Source organism: Asparagus officinalis, chromosome 8 (assembly GCF_001876935.1).
Source record: "Asparagus officinalis chromosome 8, Aspof.V1, whole genome shotgun sequence".
Taxonomy (NCBI): domain Eukaryota; kingdom Viridiplantae; phylum Streptophyta; class Magnoliopsida; order Asparagales; family Asparagaceae; genus Asparagus; species Asparagus officinalis.
Window position 1 is genome coordinate 25312520 of NC_033801.1, and position 18963 is coordinate 25331482.

At 36.2% G+C, this 18963-nt stretch overlaps 1 protein-coding gene across 1 annotated transcript; it reads left to right on the plus strand.

Annotated features, from left to right (window-relative positions):
* LOC109821017 lies at positions 6138-7197 on the plus strand. Its single transcript, XM_020387212.1, has 3 exons — positions 6138-6287; positions 6406-6933; positions 7030-7197. The coding sequence occupies exons 1-3, from the start codon at positions 6138-6140 to the stop codon at positions 7195-7197; spliced, it is 846 nt and encodes a 281-aa protein (XP_020242801.1).

Genomic DNA, 18963 nt, shown 5'->3' on the forward strand with positions numbered 1-18963 from the left:
TTTGCATTTGTCGACTTCCCCTTTTTCATTTAATTTAGTCTTGAGCACCCACTTAACACCAATCTTCTTTGCTCCCTTCGGTAGCTCTGTCAATTCCCAAGTCTCATTCCTTTCGATGGCTTTCATTTCTAGGTTCATTGCTTCCACCCAAACTAGACTCCTAGCTGCTTCCTCAAAGGTTGTTGGATCATTGGATGCAAGCATAGCGAGTTGCTGCATTTCCATAGTGAGCTGCTCCACTCTATCTTCTTCTTCAGATCCTTCTTCTCCAGTTACATAGTCTTTCATCCATACAGGTTTTGTTCGTATTCTCCTCCCTTGAACTAGAATGTCTCTTGCACCAGTTTCTCCTTCTTCATCTGTCCCATTTGCTCCTTCTTCATCTGTCACATTTGCTCTAGCTTCTTCTTCTGTATCTACTCCATTCTCATCATGTGTCTCAACTTCAGTACCTTCTTCCATCTCTTGCTCATCATCTCCCCACACTCAAGAACATCACAGCGAGTGCCTTGCTCTGATTTTCTCCAGTCCCACTTTTCTTTCTCTTCAAACACAACATCTCGGCTAATAATTATCTTCTTTGTTTCTGGATCATACATTCTGAAGGCCTTCGATTCCTCACTGACCCCTAGGAATACACACTTGAAACTCTTCTCATCTAATTTTTTTCTTTTGACATCAGGAATGTGCACATGTCCTATGCATCCAAATACCTTGAAGTACTCCACCGATGGTTGAACTCCATTCCACGCCTCCGCTGGTGTCTTGTCTTGAACTGCGGAAGTGGGACATCGATTGAGAATATGGACGGCCCAATTGACTGCTTCTGGCCAATACTCTTTTGGTCTCGTGTAGTAAGCATGCATCTCACCATGTTCATTAGGGTTCGGTTTCTTCTCTCTGCAACTCCATTTTGTTGTGGAGAGAATGCCGCAGTGAGTTGACGACTAATCCCATTTGAACTACAAAATCTATTAAACTCGGAGGAAGTAAATTCTCCACCACGATCAGTGCGCAAACAACTTATATATCTCCCTGACTCCTTTTCTACCAAACTCTTGAATTTTCTAAAGGCATCTAGAGCTTCTGATTTAGCATGTAAAAGATAGGTCCACATCTTACGACTGTAATCATCAATGAAAGTAATGATGTACCTTTTGTGGCTGTTGGATTTAGGAGTAATTGGTCCGCAAATGTCTGAATGTACTAGCTGCAGGGGTCTTGAAGCTCTCCATGCACTCTTCTTTGGAAAAGGATCGCGGTGTTGCTTGCCCACTATGCAATCTGTGCATAATGTAGAACTATTTTTCAGAATTGGCAGACCCTTAACCATCCTCTTATATGCCAAAGTTCGCAGCCCTTTCATGTTGAGATGACCAAACCTTGCGTGCCATAAGTCTGTGGACTCATCTGAGGATGCTTTAAAGCAGGTTGATCCTAAGGTAGTAGTAGGTACAGAGGCTAACAATACAAACATACGATTTGCAAACATCACTGTTTGCATAATTAGACCTCTCACATTGTGATAAATCCGACAACAACCATTTTGAAACAAGATAGCTAAGTTTTTTTTCTTGAAGCTGTCCAATGCTAAGCAAATTATTTTTGAGATCAAGAATGTAAAATACCTCAGTGATGACTTGAATTCTGCCTTTAACCTCCATTTTGACATTCCCTTTTCCCATGACAGCCAACTTTGAGTTATTTCCCAACTTTACAGTTTGTCTGAAAGATTGATCGAGCTCAACAAACCATTTCTTGTCTCCACTCATATGGTTGCTGCAACCTGAGTCTAAAAACCAAACCTCATCTCGTACAGCACCTTGAGTCTCCGCATATGACATAAGCAGCATTTCTTGACTCTCATCAAACTCTGTGTATTCAGCATAGTGTGCGTAGTTGAGACACTCATATTGAAAATGTCCCAATTTGTGGCACCGATAGCACTCAACAGTAGCCTTGTTGAATGCTCTTCCTCGACCTCTTCCTCTTCCCTTGAAACCACCACGACCTCTTCCTCTACCACCAAACCTCTCTTCTTCTTTTGCTCCAGATCCTGCTTCTCCCGTGACCTTCAATGCTTGTTCCTCCACACTGTTCTTCTTCAGCTTCTGTTCATGAACTAATAAAGAACTCTGCAGCTCATCTACAGAGAGGCTGTTAATATCTTTGGACTCCTCAATAGAGCATACAATATAGTTATACTTCTCTGAGAGTGTGCGTAGAATTTTTTCGACAATTTTTGCATCTTCCATTCCTTCCCCTGCATTCCTCATATCATTGGCAACCATCATGACTCTAGAAAAGTAGTCATTTACACACTCACCAGGCTTCATCTCTAGAATTTCAAACTCCCTTCTCAGCTTCTGAAGTTGAGCTCGTTGGACTCTTATATTTCCTTGATACTTTCTTTTCATAGAATCCCAAAGTTGTTTAGAGGTGGATTTCTGCGTGATGGTCTTCCGGATGTTCTTGTCAATGGACTGGAACAGATAATTCTTTGCCTTCAAGTCTTTCAGTTTCTGCTCCTCTAAAGTTTTCCGCTGTGCTGCAGTGATTTTCTCCAAATCTTCAGGCTCGTCATAGCCATTTTCCACCACACTCCAGTATTCTTTGGAGCGCAGCAAATTCTCCATCAACATGGTCCAGTGATCGTAATCCCCATCAAACTTAGGGATACTCAAAAGGTTGTTGCCCTCAGCCATCGTGCTCTGCCTCTCCTTCTCTTCTTTCTATCTTTACTTCTCAATATCAGGCCCTTGTGTGAGCTCTGATACCACTGTTTGTAGGATTGTGGTATGAGATTCAAATTGTAGCTATAAAGCTTAGGTTTATTCAAGTGAATTATTGTGGCTTTTATAGAGCCATTACAAACAGAAGATAAGAGGAAATCGTAACCATGATTTACACAACTATATCATGGTTATTCTGAAGAAAGGATAATTCAAGATCTAAACTACTCCCTATAGATCAGGGATTATTAAACAGAAAGATAACAAGAATCAAATTCAAACTAACAAATCCATAGGATTTGATCTTCACATAACCAAAACTCCAACAATAATTGTCTCTATTTCTATTCTCTCTTCATTCTTTATCTTGCTTCAAATACCATTAAGTTTATTGATTCAGTTTCCATAGAATTTCTTCATGGTTGATCAAAACTTATCTGTTTTGTCGGGCTTGACTTGGTGATAGAAAATTCTGTAATTAATTCTTGGACGACATATTCTATATTGTTGAAATCTAAGTGACATTTTGTGGAAATCTAAAAGACAAAATGTATGTGGACATTACTTTGTATGTGGACTATTAATTTCATATCCTTTTGTATTCCATCATGTATCTATAAATTATACGATGTATGGAAATGGAAGATGATGAATAAGAGATTACAATTTATCTTCTTCTCTTATCTCTTGTTTCATTACTTTAGTATATTACAACAGAAATAATTTTATAAACAACATTGCGTAGACTTACGGGATGAAATTTCAAAATATTTTTTGGAATTTTGACCTTGGGAATAAGCACTATATTGGTATGATTGAGGTTATTAATAGGCTTTCCCTCATTCAAAAAACCCAACACAACCTTAGATATAGAAGAGCCAACAATATGCCAAAACTTTTGATAAAAAATAGCAGACATTCCATCGGGTCCTAGGGCCTTTGTGGGGTGCATATGAAATAATGCAAATCTAACCCCCACCTAAGTCCGCATTCAGTCTCAGAGAAACTTTTTGTTCAACACTGTTATGCCCTGGAGACAAAATGCACATGAAGGGCACATGACTCGGCCGGCGAGTAAGCCTATCCAATCGGGCCGAGGTCGGGCAAAACCGAGCCCGGACACTCATAGCCATTTTCCACCACACTCCAGTATTCTTTGGAGCGCAGCAAATTCTCCATCAACATGGTCCAGTGATCGTAATCCCCATCAAACTTAGGGATACTCAAAAGGTTGTTGCCCTCAGCCATCGTGCTCTGCCTCTCCTTCTCTTCTTTCTATCTTTACTTCTCAATATCAGGCCCTTGTGTGAGCTCTGATACCACTGTTTGTAGGATTGTGGTATGAGATTCAAATTGTAGCTATAAAGCTTAGGTTTATTCAAGTGAATTATTGTGGCTTTTATAGAGCCATTACAAAGAGAAGATAAGAGGAAATCGTAATCATGATTTACACAACTATATCATGGTTATTCTGAAGAAAGGATAATTCAAGATCTAAACTACTCCCTATAGATCAGGGATTATTAAACAGAAAGATAACAAGAATAAATTCAAACTAACAAATCCATAGGATTTGATCTTCACATAACCAAAACTCCAACAATAATTGTCTCTATTTCTATTCTCTCTTCATTCTTTATCTTGCTTCAAATACCATTAAGTTTATTGATTCAGTTTCCATAGAATTTCTTCATGGTTGATCAAAACTTATCTGTTTTGTCGGGCTTGACTTGGTGATAGAAAATTCTGTAATTAATTCTTGGACGACATATTCTATATTGTTGAAATCTAAGTGACATTTTGTGGAAATCTAAAAGACAAAATGTATGTGGACATTACTTTGTATGTGGACTATTAATTTCATATCCTTTTGTATTCCATCATGTATCTATAAATTATACGATGTATGGAAATGGAAGATGATGAATAAGAGATTACAATTTCTCTTCTTCTCTTGTCTCTTGTCTCCTGTTTCATTTCTTTTAGTATATTACAACACGTTATCAGCACGAGTGGTTCTAGCCGGTTCATGATCATCGGTTCGTAGTAATAGATTTTTAGGTGTACATCTTCTGCAAGGTAATAATACATTCGGCCTTTGTCTATTTACATAGTATCAAGTTTTTCGTCGAATGATTATGATTATGTTCAGTATGAATCTTGGCATCTCATTTATTTGAATTCTTCAAGTAAACTTGTCTTTTTAACAGAAAATAAAATGGCACGGAAAATAAAATGGCAAGGGGAAGTAATAGATTTTTCCAACACTAATTTTAAAAAGGACACGTATTACTCTTCTTTTTTGATGAGAATGGACATCAAGATATTCTCTCCTGAGTTTTAGAGTAATTGTTCCTCCAATAACAAAATGTAATAGCTTAAAAGTTGTTGAGAAGAAAAATTTGCATTTATTATTGTTTAAATTATGAATCCTCTAAGGAAACATATCCAAAGCATGTGAGTGATGGATATTCCTTATTGAGAAGGAAATCTAGCAGACATTTGTAATCCATAGAGAACTATAAAGATTACAGAACAGTCTTAGCACCAAAATGCTAGTTTCTCATATAAATGGTGTTAGAACCTTACATGCTCTTTCTCAATATCCAATATCATTTGGAACTTGTCTACAATAAAATCCGATGCATGGTCTTTATCGCATAAACATGAACATTTGCATTGTGAAACGCATGCGATTGGCCATCCATATATGAGCATGTATTTCTCATCAGTCTAAAAGTTAAAGTTTAGTGGTATTCATTAGAATTTTAGAAGAAATAACTAAGTTAATTGTTTGAGTTCTCTTTTCTATTATAATCAAGCATATCCTATTCGGTAATGTACAACATGCATTAAATTTTTGAACAGTGTTGAACAAAAGTCAATTGGAAAATGATAAACTAGAATTTCCTACAGTTGTTGAAGAAATAGAAGATAGGTTTGATTTCTTCACATAGCAGAAACACGTTAATGCTAGTTTCTCATATACAATGATGTTAAGGTATAATGGAGAACAGGTGCTTGGTAATTAGCAACAAAAGAATGTGCTCATGATCAAACTGCATGGAACAAGCCTATAATTTTCTAGATGGCAGAGCTCTTCTTTCATTACAGTTCCCCTATTTTTTTTGACTATCTGGATAAGAACATGCTGCAGACATAAGCACATAAACTGCATATAAAGTATTTACTATATGTTGATTTCATGCAGTCTGGTTTAATACAATTTACAAATGCACACCTTCTGTTGATTGATCACTTGTCCTAGCTAATTAGAACAGAGGCATGCACTGTGGCTCCTTTATTTATTCACTTCTGTTTGTATGCACATCTTGTATAGTGTAATATTTTATAAATTTGGTGGATTGATATATCTTCTTTTGATAATTATAGCATTTCTGAAAAATGTCTGACATATCCAAAAGGGCATTTGCTGAGCTTGCCGTTGATGGTAGCAACTACTTGACTTGGGCCTTGGATGTTGAAATCTACCTAGATTCTTGTGATTTAAGCAGCACTATTGATCCAGCTTCTAAGAGCACCTCTGTCCAGAAGGCAAATGCATTGATTTTTCTTCGTCATCATCTCAACAAAGACCTAAAAAATGAGTACCTTACTGAAAAAGATCCTGCTATTCTAAAAAGATCCTGTTGTTCTATGGCAATCCCTGAAGGATCGCTTTGACCAACAGACGGCTATTATGCTTCCGCAAGCACAGTATGATTGGTTGAACTTGCGATTTCAGGATTTTAAATCCGTAACTGAATACAATTCAACTCTCCACCGCATTGTCTCACAGCTGAAGCTCTGTAAGCAGAACATTACAGAGGATGAATTGATTAAAAAGACCCTCTCTACATTCCATGCAAGTAATCTTGTACTCCAACAGCAGTACAGGACAAAAAACTATTCAAAACACTCTGAATTGATCTCTGCGTTACTAGTTGCAGAGAAACACAACCAACTTCTGATGCGCAACCATAATTCTAGACCGGTTAGTTCACAAGCTGTGCCTGAAGCACATGCTACAAATCAGAGTAATACTCATGGGCGTGGACATGGTAGAGGTCGTGGACGTGGTCGAAGGTCTTATCGTGGTGGTAGAGGTCGTGGTCGTCGTAATGCTTATGGTCTTCAGGACCGTGGCAAGGGTCAGAACAAGGATAGATCTCCTTCAAACAAACCTAACTCTCATCAACAGGTTGCTAATAATAAGCAAGCTTGCTATCGGTGTGGATGTGAGGACCACTAGTCTCGCATATATCGTACACCGAAACATTTGGTTGAGGCCTATCAGAGAATGATGAAGGACTCAAATGGGAAGTCAAAACAAGGTGAAAAACATCATGCCAGTTTGCCTGAAGCAAACATGGCCCTAAAAGATGACAATTATGATGATAACCTGAATCTGGACGATGATGACTTATTGAAGATGGAGCTTGAAGATTTTGGTGACCAGGAGTGATCATGTTATTTATCACTATCTATGCATGTTTTATTAGTCTATTTCGTTTTTCAGACATGTTCTAGTTACTTTTGTTAAGATAATTTGGAATTTTTCGAGACTTATTTTGCATGTTTTTGTAAGACAATTTCAAGTTAGTATGGGTTTTGTTTAAATGATTATTCCCCTTTATCTAATACGTGGTTGTGGAGAAGCTTCCATCTTTCTCCTTAGGGTTGTACTATACATATATCCGACCTAAAATACACCATGTTGCGATGAATTTAAGATTTAGGGACCCAAATTCTTTTAAACTATGGCATGAGCGATTGGGTCATCTTGGGCAAAATATGATCCGTCAAATTTTCTTAAATTAAATGGGGCATTCAAACCAAATCCGACCAACTGCATATCACAATTTTTCCCCATTTACCTAATACGTGGTGTAGAAGCAAAACATTTCTCATCTGCGTATTATTTATTTGCAGTCCATGTTTCTATATCACCACCATAGCGTACCTCTATGGGACCTCGGTGAAGGTACATACATTATTTATGAAACTCCGTCAATAATTTAGTACCTATGGCCCATGTTAGGGGATCAATTTACAATTTAGTACGCTGACTGCATTTTTATTGAAGATCAATTCTCGACATTAGGGGAGATTAGTGCCCAAAATATAAAATAATGTCAAGAAATTCTATTGGTGAAAAAGATCTTTAATATTTATATCCACGTACTAGTCAAACTGAACCAGAAGTTCACATGATAATCTACCAAGAAAAGAGTGACTAAGCCCCATATTCATGTTGAATATATCATTGATGGTTTGGTATGCCAGAAGCATATTATACCAGAAGCATATAAAACATGTTAGTGTAAAAGATAAAAGTCCGCGGCAAACTAAATTATATATAGAAAGACAGTCACTCCCATAACCTCTGGAAGATGCTTGTCCTGAAGACGAAATCTCCAGTAAATTGCACGTGCACTTGATAATCACAATACTGGAGATGCGGAACGACCAAATCCAATTGTTAAGGGAAATGACGAGGATTTGATTGACATAAAATAAGAATTAAAGTGGCCACGAATTTGTGAAAAAGGAGAAATATATAATATAAATATAAAAGTTGTCGACAACATAGTTGCCTCTACAGTTGCTCTTACTATCTCCGAAAATAATCTGGATCCAGAACCTAAGTCGGTAGTAGAGTGCTTGAAGCACTCGAACTAGGTGAGATGCAATTGAGGCTGAGCTGAACTCGCTAAAGTATTTTTGAACCTGTAGTTCATATATTCCCTGCAGGATATAATGGGTCTTCGTAAGAAAAATAAATGAGAATTGTAGGGTGGTGAGATATAAAGCGAGATTCATAGCTCAATGGGTTCACGCAGAGACCCGACATCGATTTAGATGTAAAATATTCTCCTAGTAGTGATTGTATTACGTTCCGTAAGTTAATACATATGGTAGATATATGCAGTATATGTACGTCATGACCACATTTTTATATGAGTCATTAGACGATAATATTTTATATGAAAGTCCCTGATGGACTTAAAATTCCTGAATTAAGAGAAAACAAGAATCGCAACATGTATAATATTAAATTATAAAGGTCGTTATACGACTTGAAACAGTCGGGTAGAATGTGGTATAACCGACTGAGCGAGTTCCTTCTGAAGAGGAGATATGCAAATAATGATGTCTACCCTTGTGTGTTTATAAAGAAATTTGAAAATGTCTTCTGTATTATATCAGTCTATATTGATGATATAAATGTTATTGGAATGCACAAGGAGCTTACAGAAGCTAGCTCATGCCTAAAGACGGAGTTTGAAATAAAAGACTTGGGAAAAACCAAGTTTTGTCTCGGCCTGTAGATCGAGCATTTTCCCAGAAGGAATTTTTCTACACCAGTCAACCTTATGTGAAAAAGATTTTGGAAAGATTTTATATGGATAAATCTCATCCACTTAGCACACCAATGGTCATCCGATCCCTCGAAGTGGATAAAGACCCATTTAAACCCAAAGAAGATAATGAAGAAATGTTAGGGCCAGAAGTTCCCTATCTGAGCACCATTAGAGCATTTCTTTATCTCGCAAATTGCACCAGGCCTGATATTGCATTTGCGGTGAACTTGCTAGCAAGGTATAGTAGTTATCCTACAAGGAGGCAATGGAATGGTGTTAAACATTTCCTTCGCTATCTTCAATGTACAAAAGATCTTGGACTATTCTATAAAAGAAACCAAGATATGACATTGGTGGGCTATTAGGACACTGGCTACATATCTGATCCCCATAATGCCAGATCCTAGACTGGTTATGTTTTTCTCTGTGGTGGTACTGTCGTTTCTTAGAGGTCTGTTAAGCAGACCATGGTGATGACTTCTTCTAACCACTCAGAGATTATTGCTTTATATAAGGCCTCACGAGAATATATATGATTAAGATCGTTGATACAACATATTTGTGGCTCGTGTGGTCTAATGAAAGATGATATTACCCCTATTGTCCTTTATGAGGACAATGCAGCTTGTGTTGCACAAATGAGCAGTGGATATGTAAAAGGAACCATGACAAAAAGAATGGTGAAATCGCCATCGAAAAAGTTCGCTCTAGTGACAATCTTGCAGATTTGTTCACTAAATCTCTGCCTACATCAACTTATGAGAAATATGTTCACAATATGCATAGACTTGAAAGACTATCTTCTTCAGGGGGAGCAAATTCTTAAAGAATAATCCTGAAGATTGGGCCCTGAAATTCTATTATCATAATTTGCCCTTTTCGCTAAGTTTTGTCCCACTGAGTTTTTCTTAGCATAGACTCATAAGATTGTCATCATCAGGGGGAGCGAATTTTCAACGCAATCCCGAAGATTGTGCCTTGAAGAACTATAGTTGTACTCTTTTTTTCCTTTTGCTAAGTTTTGTCCCACAGGGTTTTCTTAGCTAAAGGTTTTTAATGAGGCAACTAATGCAACACAAGTTTGGATCCCGAAGATCTATAGTTGTACTCTTTTTCCCTTTGCTAAGTTTTGTCCCACAGGATTTTCTTAGTTAAAGGTTTTTAATGAAGCAACTAATGCAATAAGAATTTACTAATGTCGTGTACTTTTTTCCTCGACTAGTTTTTATCCCACTGGGTTTTTCTAGCGAGATTTTTAACGAGGCATTGACATTTCGAAGTAATGTCCAAGGGGGAGTGTTGAAATCTAAGTGACATTTTATGGAAATCTAAAAGAGAAAATGTATGTGGACATTACTTTGTATGTGGACTATTAATTTCATGTCCTTTTGTATTCCATCATGTATCCTATTAATTTCATGTCCTTTTGTATTCCATCATGTATCTATAAATTGTACGATGTATGGAAATGGAAGATGATGAATAAGAGATTACAATTTCTCTTCTTCTCTTGTCTCTTGTCTCCTGTTTTATTTCTTTTAGTATATTACAACATATATAATAAAACTCCTATTTGTTAACATGGATAATTCTTATCTCTTTATGCACTTCAAAACTACTGCCAACAAATGTCATAACCTAGTTAACATGCAGATAACCTAGTAACATGCAGATAACCTACTTAACATGCAGACACTCATCTCCAACTTTAAACTCTAAGATGATTTCTGTGAATATCTTTACTGAGAGCTTAATTTTCTTAGTCATGATTCAATCATATACATATTTCACTTAACTACTTATGTCTAACGATGTTTGCTAGTGGTATTATTTTTGTACATCCGGCTATATGTGCAATCATGCACCTAACTCATCTACTCCTCTGTATAAATGGGAGAACACAAGATTCGCTATTCATGCTACAGTAATGTTAGAGTAACATTTACTGTAGAAAACATGAAACTGGACATTGTGTTTTTAAAAAAAAATACTAATGTAGCAGACGGGAATACTGTAGCATAGGTGGGATACTGTAGCACACGGGAAATACTGTAGTCAGAGGATAATATCATGGACATGCTCGCCGTCTGGAGAGACACATCAACAAATAGAGCATCGTTCTCTCGTGGCCCGGCATAAGGACAGACCTTTTCCATATCCATCATTTTGAAGTCACTAAGGGTAACTGGCCGCAAAGCGTCCTCATTCGCCACCGGCCAGTCACAGCAGACAATGACGCTGTTGTCGCCATATACCCACACAAATTGCCTCCGATAGTCCTCATTCAACTCTAAAGAATCGGAAACAAGCCAGAACTCCCCACGATAGTGGAAAGAGTAATGTGGGTCCTTCTCAGCCGACCCCACGCTAATCAAATGCCCAAACAATCTCAAGCTTGGTTGGACTCCAACATGGTGGTAGATGATGACAAAAGCCACCAGAATCCCCGCTGCGTCCGGATTGAACTGGGAAGGGGAGACTCCTAGAGCGGCGAACACCTCCTTAATAAAAGGGTGCAAGGACGACCGTAAGCCATGATCCAAATGAGCTAAGTATAGCGACACTCGACCCTCGTCATGGAAGTACACTGGCTAGCTCATCTCTGGCGTCGTCAAAGTTAGAGTTCGAGGGATATTATATTGCTCATACAAATCTATCAGATTGTTCATATGGACCTTCGAGCGGATAAGGAAAAGAGTAGCAAGTCTCTCCTCACTACGGCCAAAGTTTAAAGCTTGGGAAGCCATGGAAGATTTTTTTCCTTAGGAAAAACTTGGAGGAATATTGGGAATTTCTTCAAAGCAAAGGTTCGTAAAAGAACTATCTTATCACTAAAAAGCTGCTTATAAACTTTCAAGGAAGAGTATAGAAGGATTTCAAGAGATGCGGTGATTTTTGAAGCAACCAAGCTGAATCTACTTCGGAATCTGGAACGGTTTATTCAAAACACGAAGCACCACCATTATTTAATGCCCCATGTCCCAATACCCAAAAAGTGGTAGATCCTCCCTTCTATCCATGGCGTTTCATCTCCTAAAAAAACGGTTCAGATCTTTTGATGACGTCAGCCACGAATAGCGGAGTTAACAATGGATGCCCAATAATGGCCAGCCACGTCTCTAAGACAGAGACTTCTTAGTTTCTCATCCTCAGCAGGCCTGCATTAATCAGAGCATATCTTATTTTCTCTCGGAGTAGACTAAAAGCCAACTCCGAGTGAAAGGGGCCAACTGTTATGATGTTCACTCACCCAAGATACAATATTCATAAAATGATACGATAAGAATCCTAGTCAACTCTCAAGAGTTCTAGGCATTTGACTTCTCAGTCGGATATCAAGCCTTTGGTACCTTTTTAGGGTAAACCCAAGACACAATATATGGTCAAATCCTCTAGTGCAACTCGACCATCATGGTAAATCACAAGACATTGGTACCTTATGAGGGATAAACCCAAGGCACAATTACAGAGGCCTCGGCCCCCACCAACTCATCAAGCCGGCACCTGGATGTCGACAGAAGAGGCGATACTAGCCGGTACGAGAGATCCAGAACTCCCGGACGAGTCAACATCTTTATATCGACTCAAAAGGCGGTTATTAAGCTGAGACAATATGACATTCCGACCAGTCGGACAGACCGACACTCTTAAGTTAACACGAAAGGCGGTGTCGGTCGACCCTATCATCAAGGATGACCCTATTTAAGGCACTTGACCACTCACTAGGCATTTTTCAGAAACGACTTAAGGGACATTCTTTGTTGTCGACTAAGTTGAGGACTCGACCCCGGTCTCAAGCCTCTCCCCCAGAGCATATGTCGACATCTCAGTCCATCTCGGACAAACCTTATCCAGATCTTGGCCTAATAAGACTCCATGACTTATCAGTTCAATCACTTCCCAGAAAATATGGAGACACTCTCTCCCATAATAAACCGACTTCCCCTCCAGTCGCCAGTTGACATCTGTAAATTGAGGGACGACTCAATATGACCACACGACTTCTGCCATAACTCACAAGTCACATCCCGAATATCGCGGAGACACCCTCTCCCATGTTGAGATGACTTCCCCTCCAGTTGCCAGCCGACGCCTGTAAAGTGAGGGATGACTCACCTCCCAGCTCACACTTGATCAATGCCATTCTACATGACCGAAATAACGAATCTGCAAGAGGAGAGCTATTCTATATATGGATATTATTGACCATCAGAGCGCGATAAGCTAAAAAAGACAATCTGAATCTTCCTCTTGACCCAATCTGAGAGATGACCATCTCTGATGCACATAGCATAAGAACACATTGTTCTATACTCCACTCAAGCTTAAGTTCATCAACTGACTTGACCGTCGGAGGAAACACGGGGGAACCATTCCCCGCCCTCTCACGAGTTCTTCTTGTCTATGCAGCGTGGACATCAAACCCTTGTTCAAGAATTAGGCATAAAGTCGAAGAAGGGAGCGGGCCCTCCATCTTCCTTCATCACCCCTCAACCATCATCTCCGGGATTATTTAGTTGTTTGATATTGAGCATCAACAATATTTTTATGGGGTTATTTCTAATTTTTAGATTTTTAGGCTCTATTACAATTTTCTAGTTTCTCACGACAATATTATTACATTTTTCAAAATTTTCAATGAATTGTTTTTCATTTTTTGAAAATTTTGGAGGGTTGTTTATAATTTTTAAATTTTTAGTGTTTGTTTGAAATTTTAATTTTTCAATATTCTTCTACAATTTCTAATTTTTCAGCAGGTTGTTTGTAGTTTTCGATCTTGTAGGTTCTATTTGTAGTTTTCTATAATGACTTATTTTTCCTTAAACTTGTTAGAATATTTTTTAACTATGTATAATTAATAGCTGATTAGGATTACCAAAAATTTAATTATTAAAAATTTCTAATTATGGATTATTTCAATTTGATAAGGATTCTTATGTAGATTGAGTTACATGTCCACATGTTAGCTTATGATATGATTAGGTGTCCATATGTTATGCTCATAGATGAGACATTTTAGTTTTTGTGCATTTAGAAGTTTTACCAATTTCTCATTATATATAAAGGAGTGATTATAACTCAGTTGCGAAAGAATTATGTTTATCATAAATTATAACATTTACACTTTTCTTGGCAAAGTCACTCAACATTGTTACTTCAAAATATGAAATGAGCTAAAGACCTATTTCGGTTAATAAAATCTCCCAAGCAGCAAAAGGATATCCTGAGCCATTTATGGTGATAAAAAAGCCCCCTTAACTATTTTAATTCGAAGAAAGTCCCTTAATTTTTTTTTTTTTTTTTTGTAATAGATTTCATTGATATCATTATTTCAAAATATGAAATGATCCAAATACCTACAAAAATAGTTAAAAATAAATCTTCTGACAAATTAAATTTGGACTAATTTCTAATTTATAAATAAAAAAGTTTAGAGTGTTAAATGGAAACTTTATTCCTTTTTATTGGTGACATTAGTAAAAATGATATTATAGCAAAGTGGATTGATTAACTTTTAAACTATAGATACCAAATTTGGAGGACTTACATGAGGTTTTATTAACCCCCTCAAGTATGGGATTTCTCATAAAACCCCCATGATCTTACACTTTTCTTGGTAAAGCCCATTATTGTAGCTATTTCAAAATATAAAATGACCTAAATATCCACTGCAGTAAAATAAATCTCCTAATAAATTAAATTTGGATTATCTAATTAAATTTAGCTAATTTCTATTTTATAAATAAAAAGGTTTGAGGTGTTAAATCAAAACCTTATCCCTTTTTATTGGTGATTGTGGCTAACATGGGTGAGGATGATATTATAGCAAAGTGGATCAATTAACTTTTAATTTATAAATAAAAGTTTTGGGGGACTTAGATTAATTTTTTATAGCTAATTATTAATCTATGTGATAGAATAAAAACTTGTTTGATGATAGGGTTTTAAATTAAGGACTATACTTCCAAATAAATTATGAATACATATTAATTATTCTAATTAAACATATTAATTATGATAGGATAACAATGTAATAATTAAAAGAATCAAGGGTATTTTTGTCCAGGAAAAGTTTTTCCCAAACTCCTCATTTTAATGTTTAGTAAATTTAAAAAAAAAATTGTTGGTTTTATTCAAACTTTAGTAAAATTTATCCCTTAAAAAGTTAAAGACGACGTGGCAATTTTTTGAGATGTAAGGCTAATATTAAACTACTAATATCTCTTTTATATGTAAAGAAAAAGAGAATTGAAAATATGATTATTAAGTTTTTTTAATTATGATAGCTATGATTCTATTAGGATTCTAAATATTGATTATGGATAGATTTAGTTTGAGTATTAAGATTTTTTTTTAATTGTTAGATAGTTATGATTTGATAGAATTCCAAATATTTGGCTATGAATAGATTTAATTTGACGAGAAATCTTGCGTGAATATAAGATTATGTGTCCATATCATCTTCTAATAGAATAATTAGATGTGTCCACTTATCAATTTTCATAATAACACATGTTAATTTCCTATGCATTTACGATTACCACCACTCTTTATAAATAAAGGAGGGATATCAAACGCCATTTGTCATTTGTGGAAATAAATGTATTGCTATATTCTTAATTAATAAAGAAAATTTATTACCTAAGATAATTACACCTCTCTCTTCTTGATATACTGACCACAACGATGTCTAGTTTGTGTATCCGTCAGTATTTTTAAAGACCTTGTTTTAGTTTGGCAAATGCATTAATTTTCCGAAAAGGTAAGGTACGTCTTTACTCCTGCGGCAAAAATTAACCTCGGTGTTATCAGGAGAAATTCTTATCGTTTACTTATTACTAATTATTTCCTTTAATACTTGAATTCATGGAGGTTATTCCAACTATTCAGATTTATTACTATTCTCATTTCGAGCGTTGACTGAAGAAATTTCTGTCACCAAATAAATGGTCAAAACACGTCTTTCAAACTTGTACATGCATGTCAAGGGTTATCAGATGATTTACATGTACATCCGTTTGCATGTTAGTTCTCAGTTTTGGTGCATCATAGCATGTATCTTTATACTTTTAGATAGTAATTCTTGTTGATATAACTGTTTGTAAATGTTCCGTATGAGAAATTTCAGGTACTAGATACAAAGATGTACCAAGTTTTTGTGTGTTCATACTAGAGGTGATGTACACCAGCGAATCAAATCAAGATGTAAAATTCTTTAAATTCTGTTTAAAGACTTTTTCATTTCTATTACGAATTAGAACTTCAATCTGAATATTATCAAGTATGATATTAATTACGCACCTTTATTTAATTATGATATATTCTAATAATGCATGTATGTGACATCTGCAAAATTTTATAAAACTAAAGTAATTTATATACATTGTAGCGCATGATAAAGAAAAAAAATGATCATTCAAGATTACCAAAATGACGACGATTTGCTTATGAGGTCGAATATATGATATTCACGTAAAATGGGGAGACAAGTTTAGGAAGGCCTTAGTTATATAGGCAACCAACTTGCAGCCGTTGCATGTTCTAGATTTAACTTTTAAAAACGCTGGCATCATCATTAATTTTATTAAACTATATGAGTAAGAATTATACCAAGTGGGTATTCAATTGGGTATATTTGAAAAACCCTACTTCATCATCTTGCTAGCATGCTTACGTAGTAATTATTATGTGCTAAGTTGATTTGTGATTCAAAGATAAATGAAGTACTAAATGATTTCATCTTTAGCCTCTTGCGGGTATAATAATTTTTTTCACATGTGGAGTTTTACTTACATAAGCGTTTGTGATTGCATCATAAGACCTAAGAGAGAATGTGATATAAAAATGGTTGCCAAACGATGTATGGCATTGGATTTTTCTAAAGTCCAATTTGATAAAAGAATCTTTCTAAGAGTGTTCTTATAGAATCATTGAGGAGAATTAGGTTAAGCTTAGTGGCGGTTACTGAAATTGGCAACTTAGCGTGTTGTTAGAAATGATCGTGTAAATACCTATGTATGTGGTTGCATTATGATGTTTTTTTCTATAGACATGAATGTTAATTAAAGCTTAATCTTCTTCTTCCCTAAACACTCTCCTTCTCTAACTACATATACTCTGCTCCTCCTCTCAAGCCTTTGTTTTTTCCTTGTTCTTTCTATGCTCAACTTCTTTTCCTGATCAAGATAGTATGAGGGCGTGCAAATCGGCATGATCAGAGAAATAACGCCTCGTTTGGTACGCGGGAATGGACTCAAAATGAGAATGGAATGGAAGAATGAATGAAATGGAATGTATGTGAGAATGGAATGGTCATTCTCGTTCTCACGTTTGAGTGTAATTTATAAATGAAGTGGGAATTGACGTATTTTAAAATTGTATATTTTCTTGATTCCTATTTAAGTGGGAATGCTCATTTCCTATCATTTCATTGGGAATGTTCATTCCCACATAAAGTGGGAATTGATGAGAAGTGGGAATGAGCATTCCAACTTCAAAAAAGAGGGTGTGTTTGGTAGGAAGGAGTGAGAAATAAGAATGATCATTCCATTCCACCACATTCCCGCGTACCAAACAAGGCCTAAGGGAATTCAACAACTCTGAACAGAGTTTGAGGTTGTACATGTTCGAAGATCCTATATAGGCGCCCTTTAATTCCACCAGAAAAAAAAAATGCTTGAGGAGATGGTCGTCCCTTTGTCGCGCCGATGGTCATGGTTCACAAGTCGGATGGAAGTTAATTATTTAAGAAAAGATTAAGTTTCTTTATTGATTTTAATATGATTATATATTCCTCCTAATTTATTGCCTTTATTTACTTACATTAATTTTGTCTTGAATATTAGTTGTTATAAAATTAATTTATTTTATTCCTTTATTAAACCTATTAAATTATATCTCTACATTAAATGTGCTATTAAACCTAAGAGCTCTCTCACGTCTATAAATACACGTTGGTCTCGAGAGCCTTTGCCAAGAAGAATGGGAAAAAATGTGCCGGCTACTTTAGGGGGACTTTTACCGCTAGTTTACGGTTGTGTTGACACATCTCCACGAAGACGACAACTTTTGTTCTAGGGTAGTGACATCATGACTACCTCCTTACAGGCAATCAATTTCTTTCTGCATATTTATTATTTTTAAATAATTTATTTATTGTTTTATTTGTTTTGAGACAAAATATCCAACAAATATTTTGATTTGTTACAACGTAGTTACCTTGAAGTGAGTACGCGTTCTAGCAGAACGGTACACTGTGCTAGACCTTTTTTTTTTAAACCAAATAATAGGGAACAATGAAAAGTCCAAACTGCTCCCTAGAAACTAAGGTGTGTGGTCCAGAATGCTAGCACGGTGCAGGTGCAGGGCATTCTGATTCCTACTCTCTTGATTTAGTTCAACAAACCCCCGAGCTCGTAATTAATTATTAATCACAATTAATAAACAAACCAAAACAATAGTGATTTTATCACTTAGGGTATTTGGGTAATTTCACACATCTTTAGGGGGTATGTTGAGAGAAGCTAAAAGTTTAAACGAGGTTTATTTTAGACACCACAAGTTCAAGGGGTTTAATAAGAAAAGCTCTGGGGTAAGGTGGAATAAACAAAAAGGCGTGGGGCTTGTAGGAAATGCCACAAAGTCTTGGTGGTCTTTGTGAAATTTGCGAGATTTCTAATTACGTCGAGCATAATAGACTGTGATTTTAACTAGTAACTGTTACAACGGGTGATGGTTGTTCAATTAATAGTTCTATTTGTATTAGAATGAGTACACGTTTGTAGTCCAAAGAAGTTTAAATTTAGACTTCCTTGGATGAATAATATTAGTTCGGTTGAAAAAAAATGATGTATATTGTCTCGAGT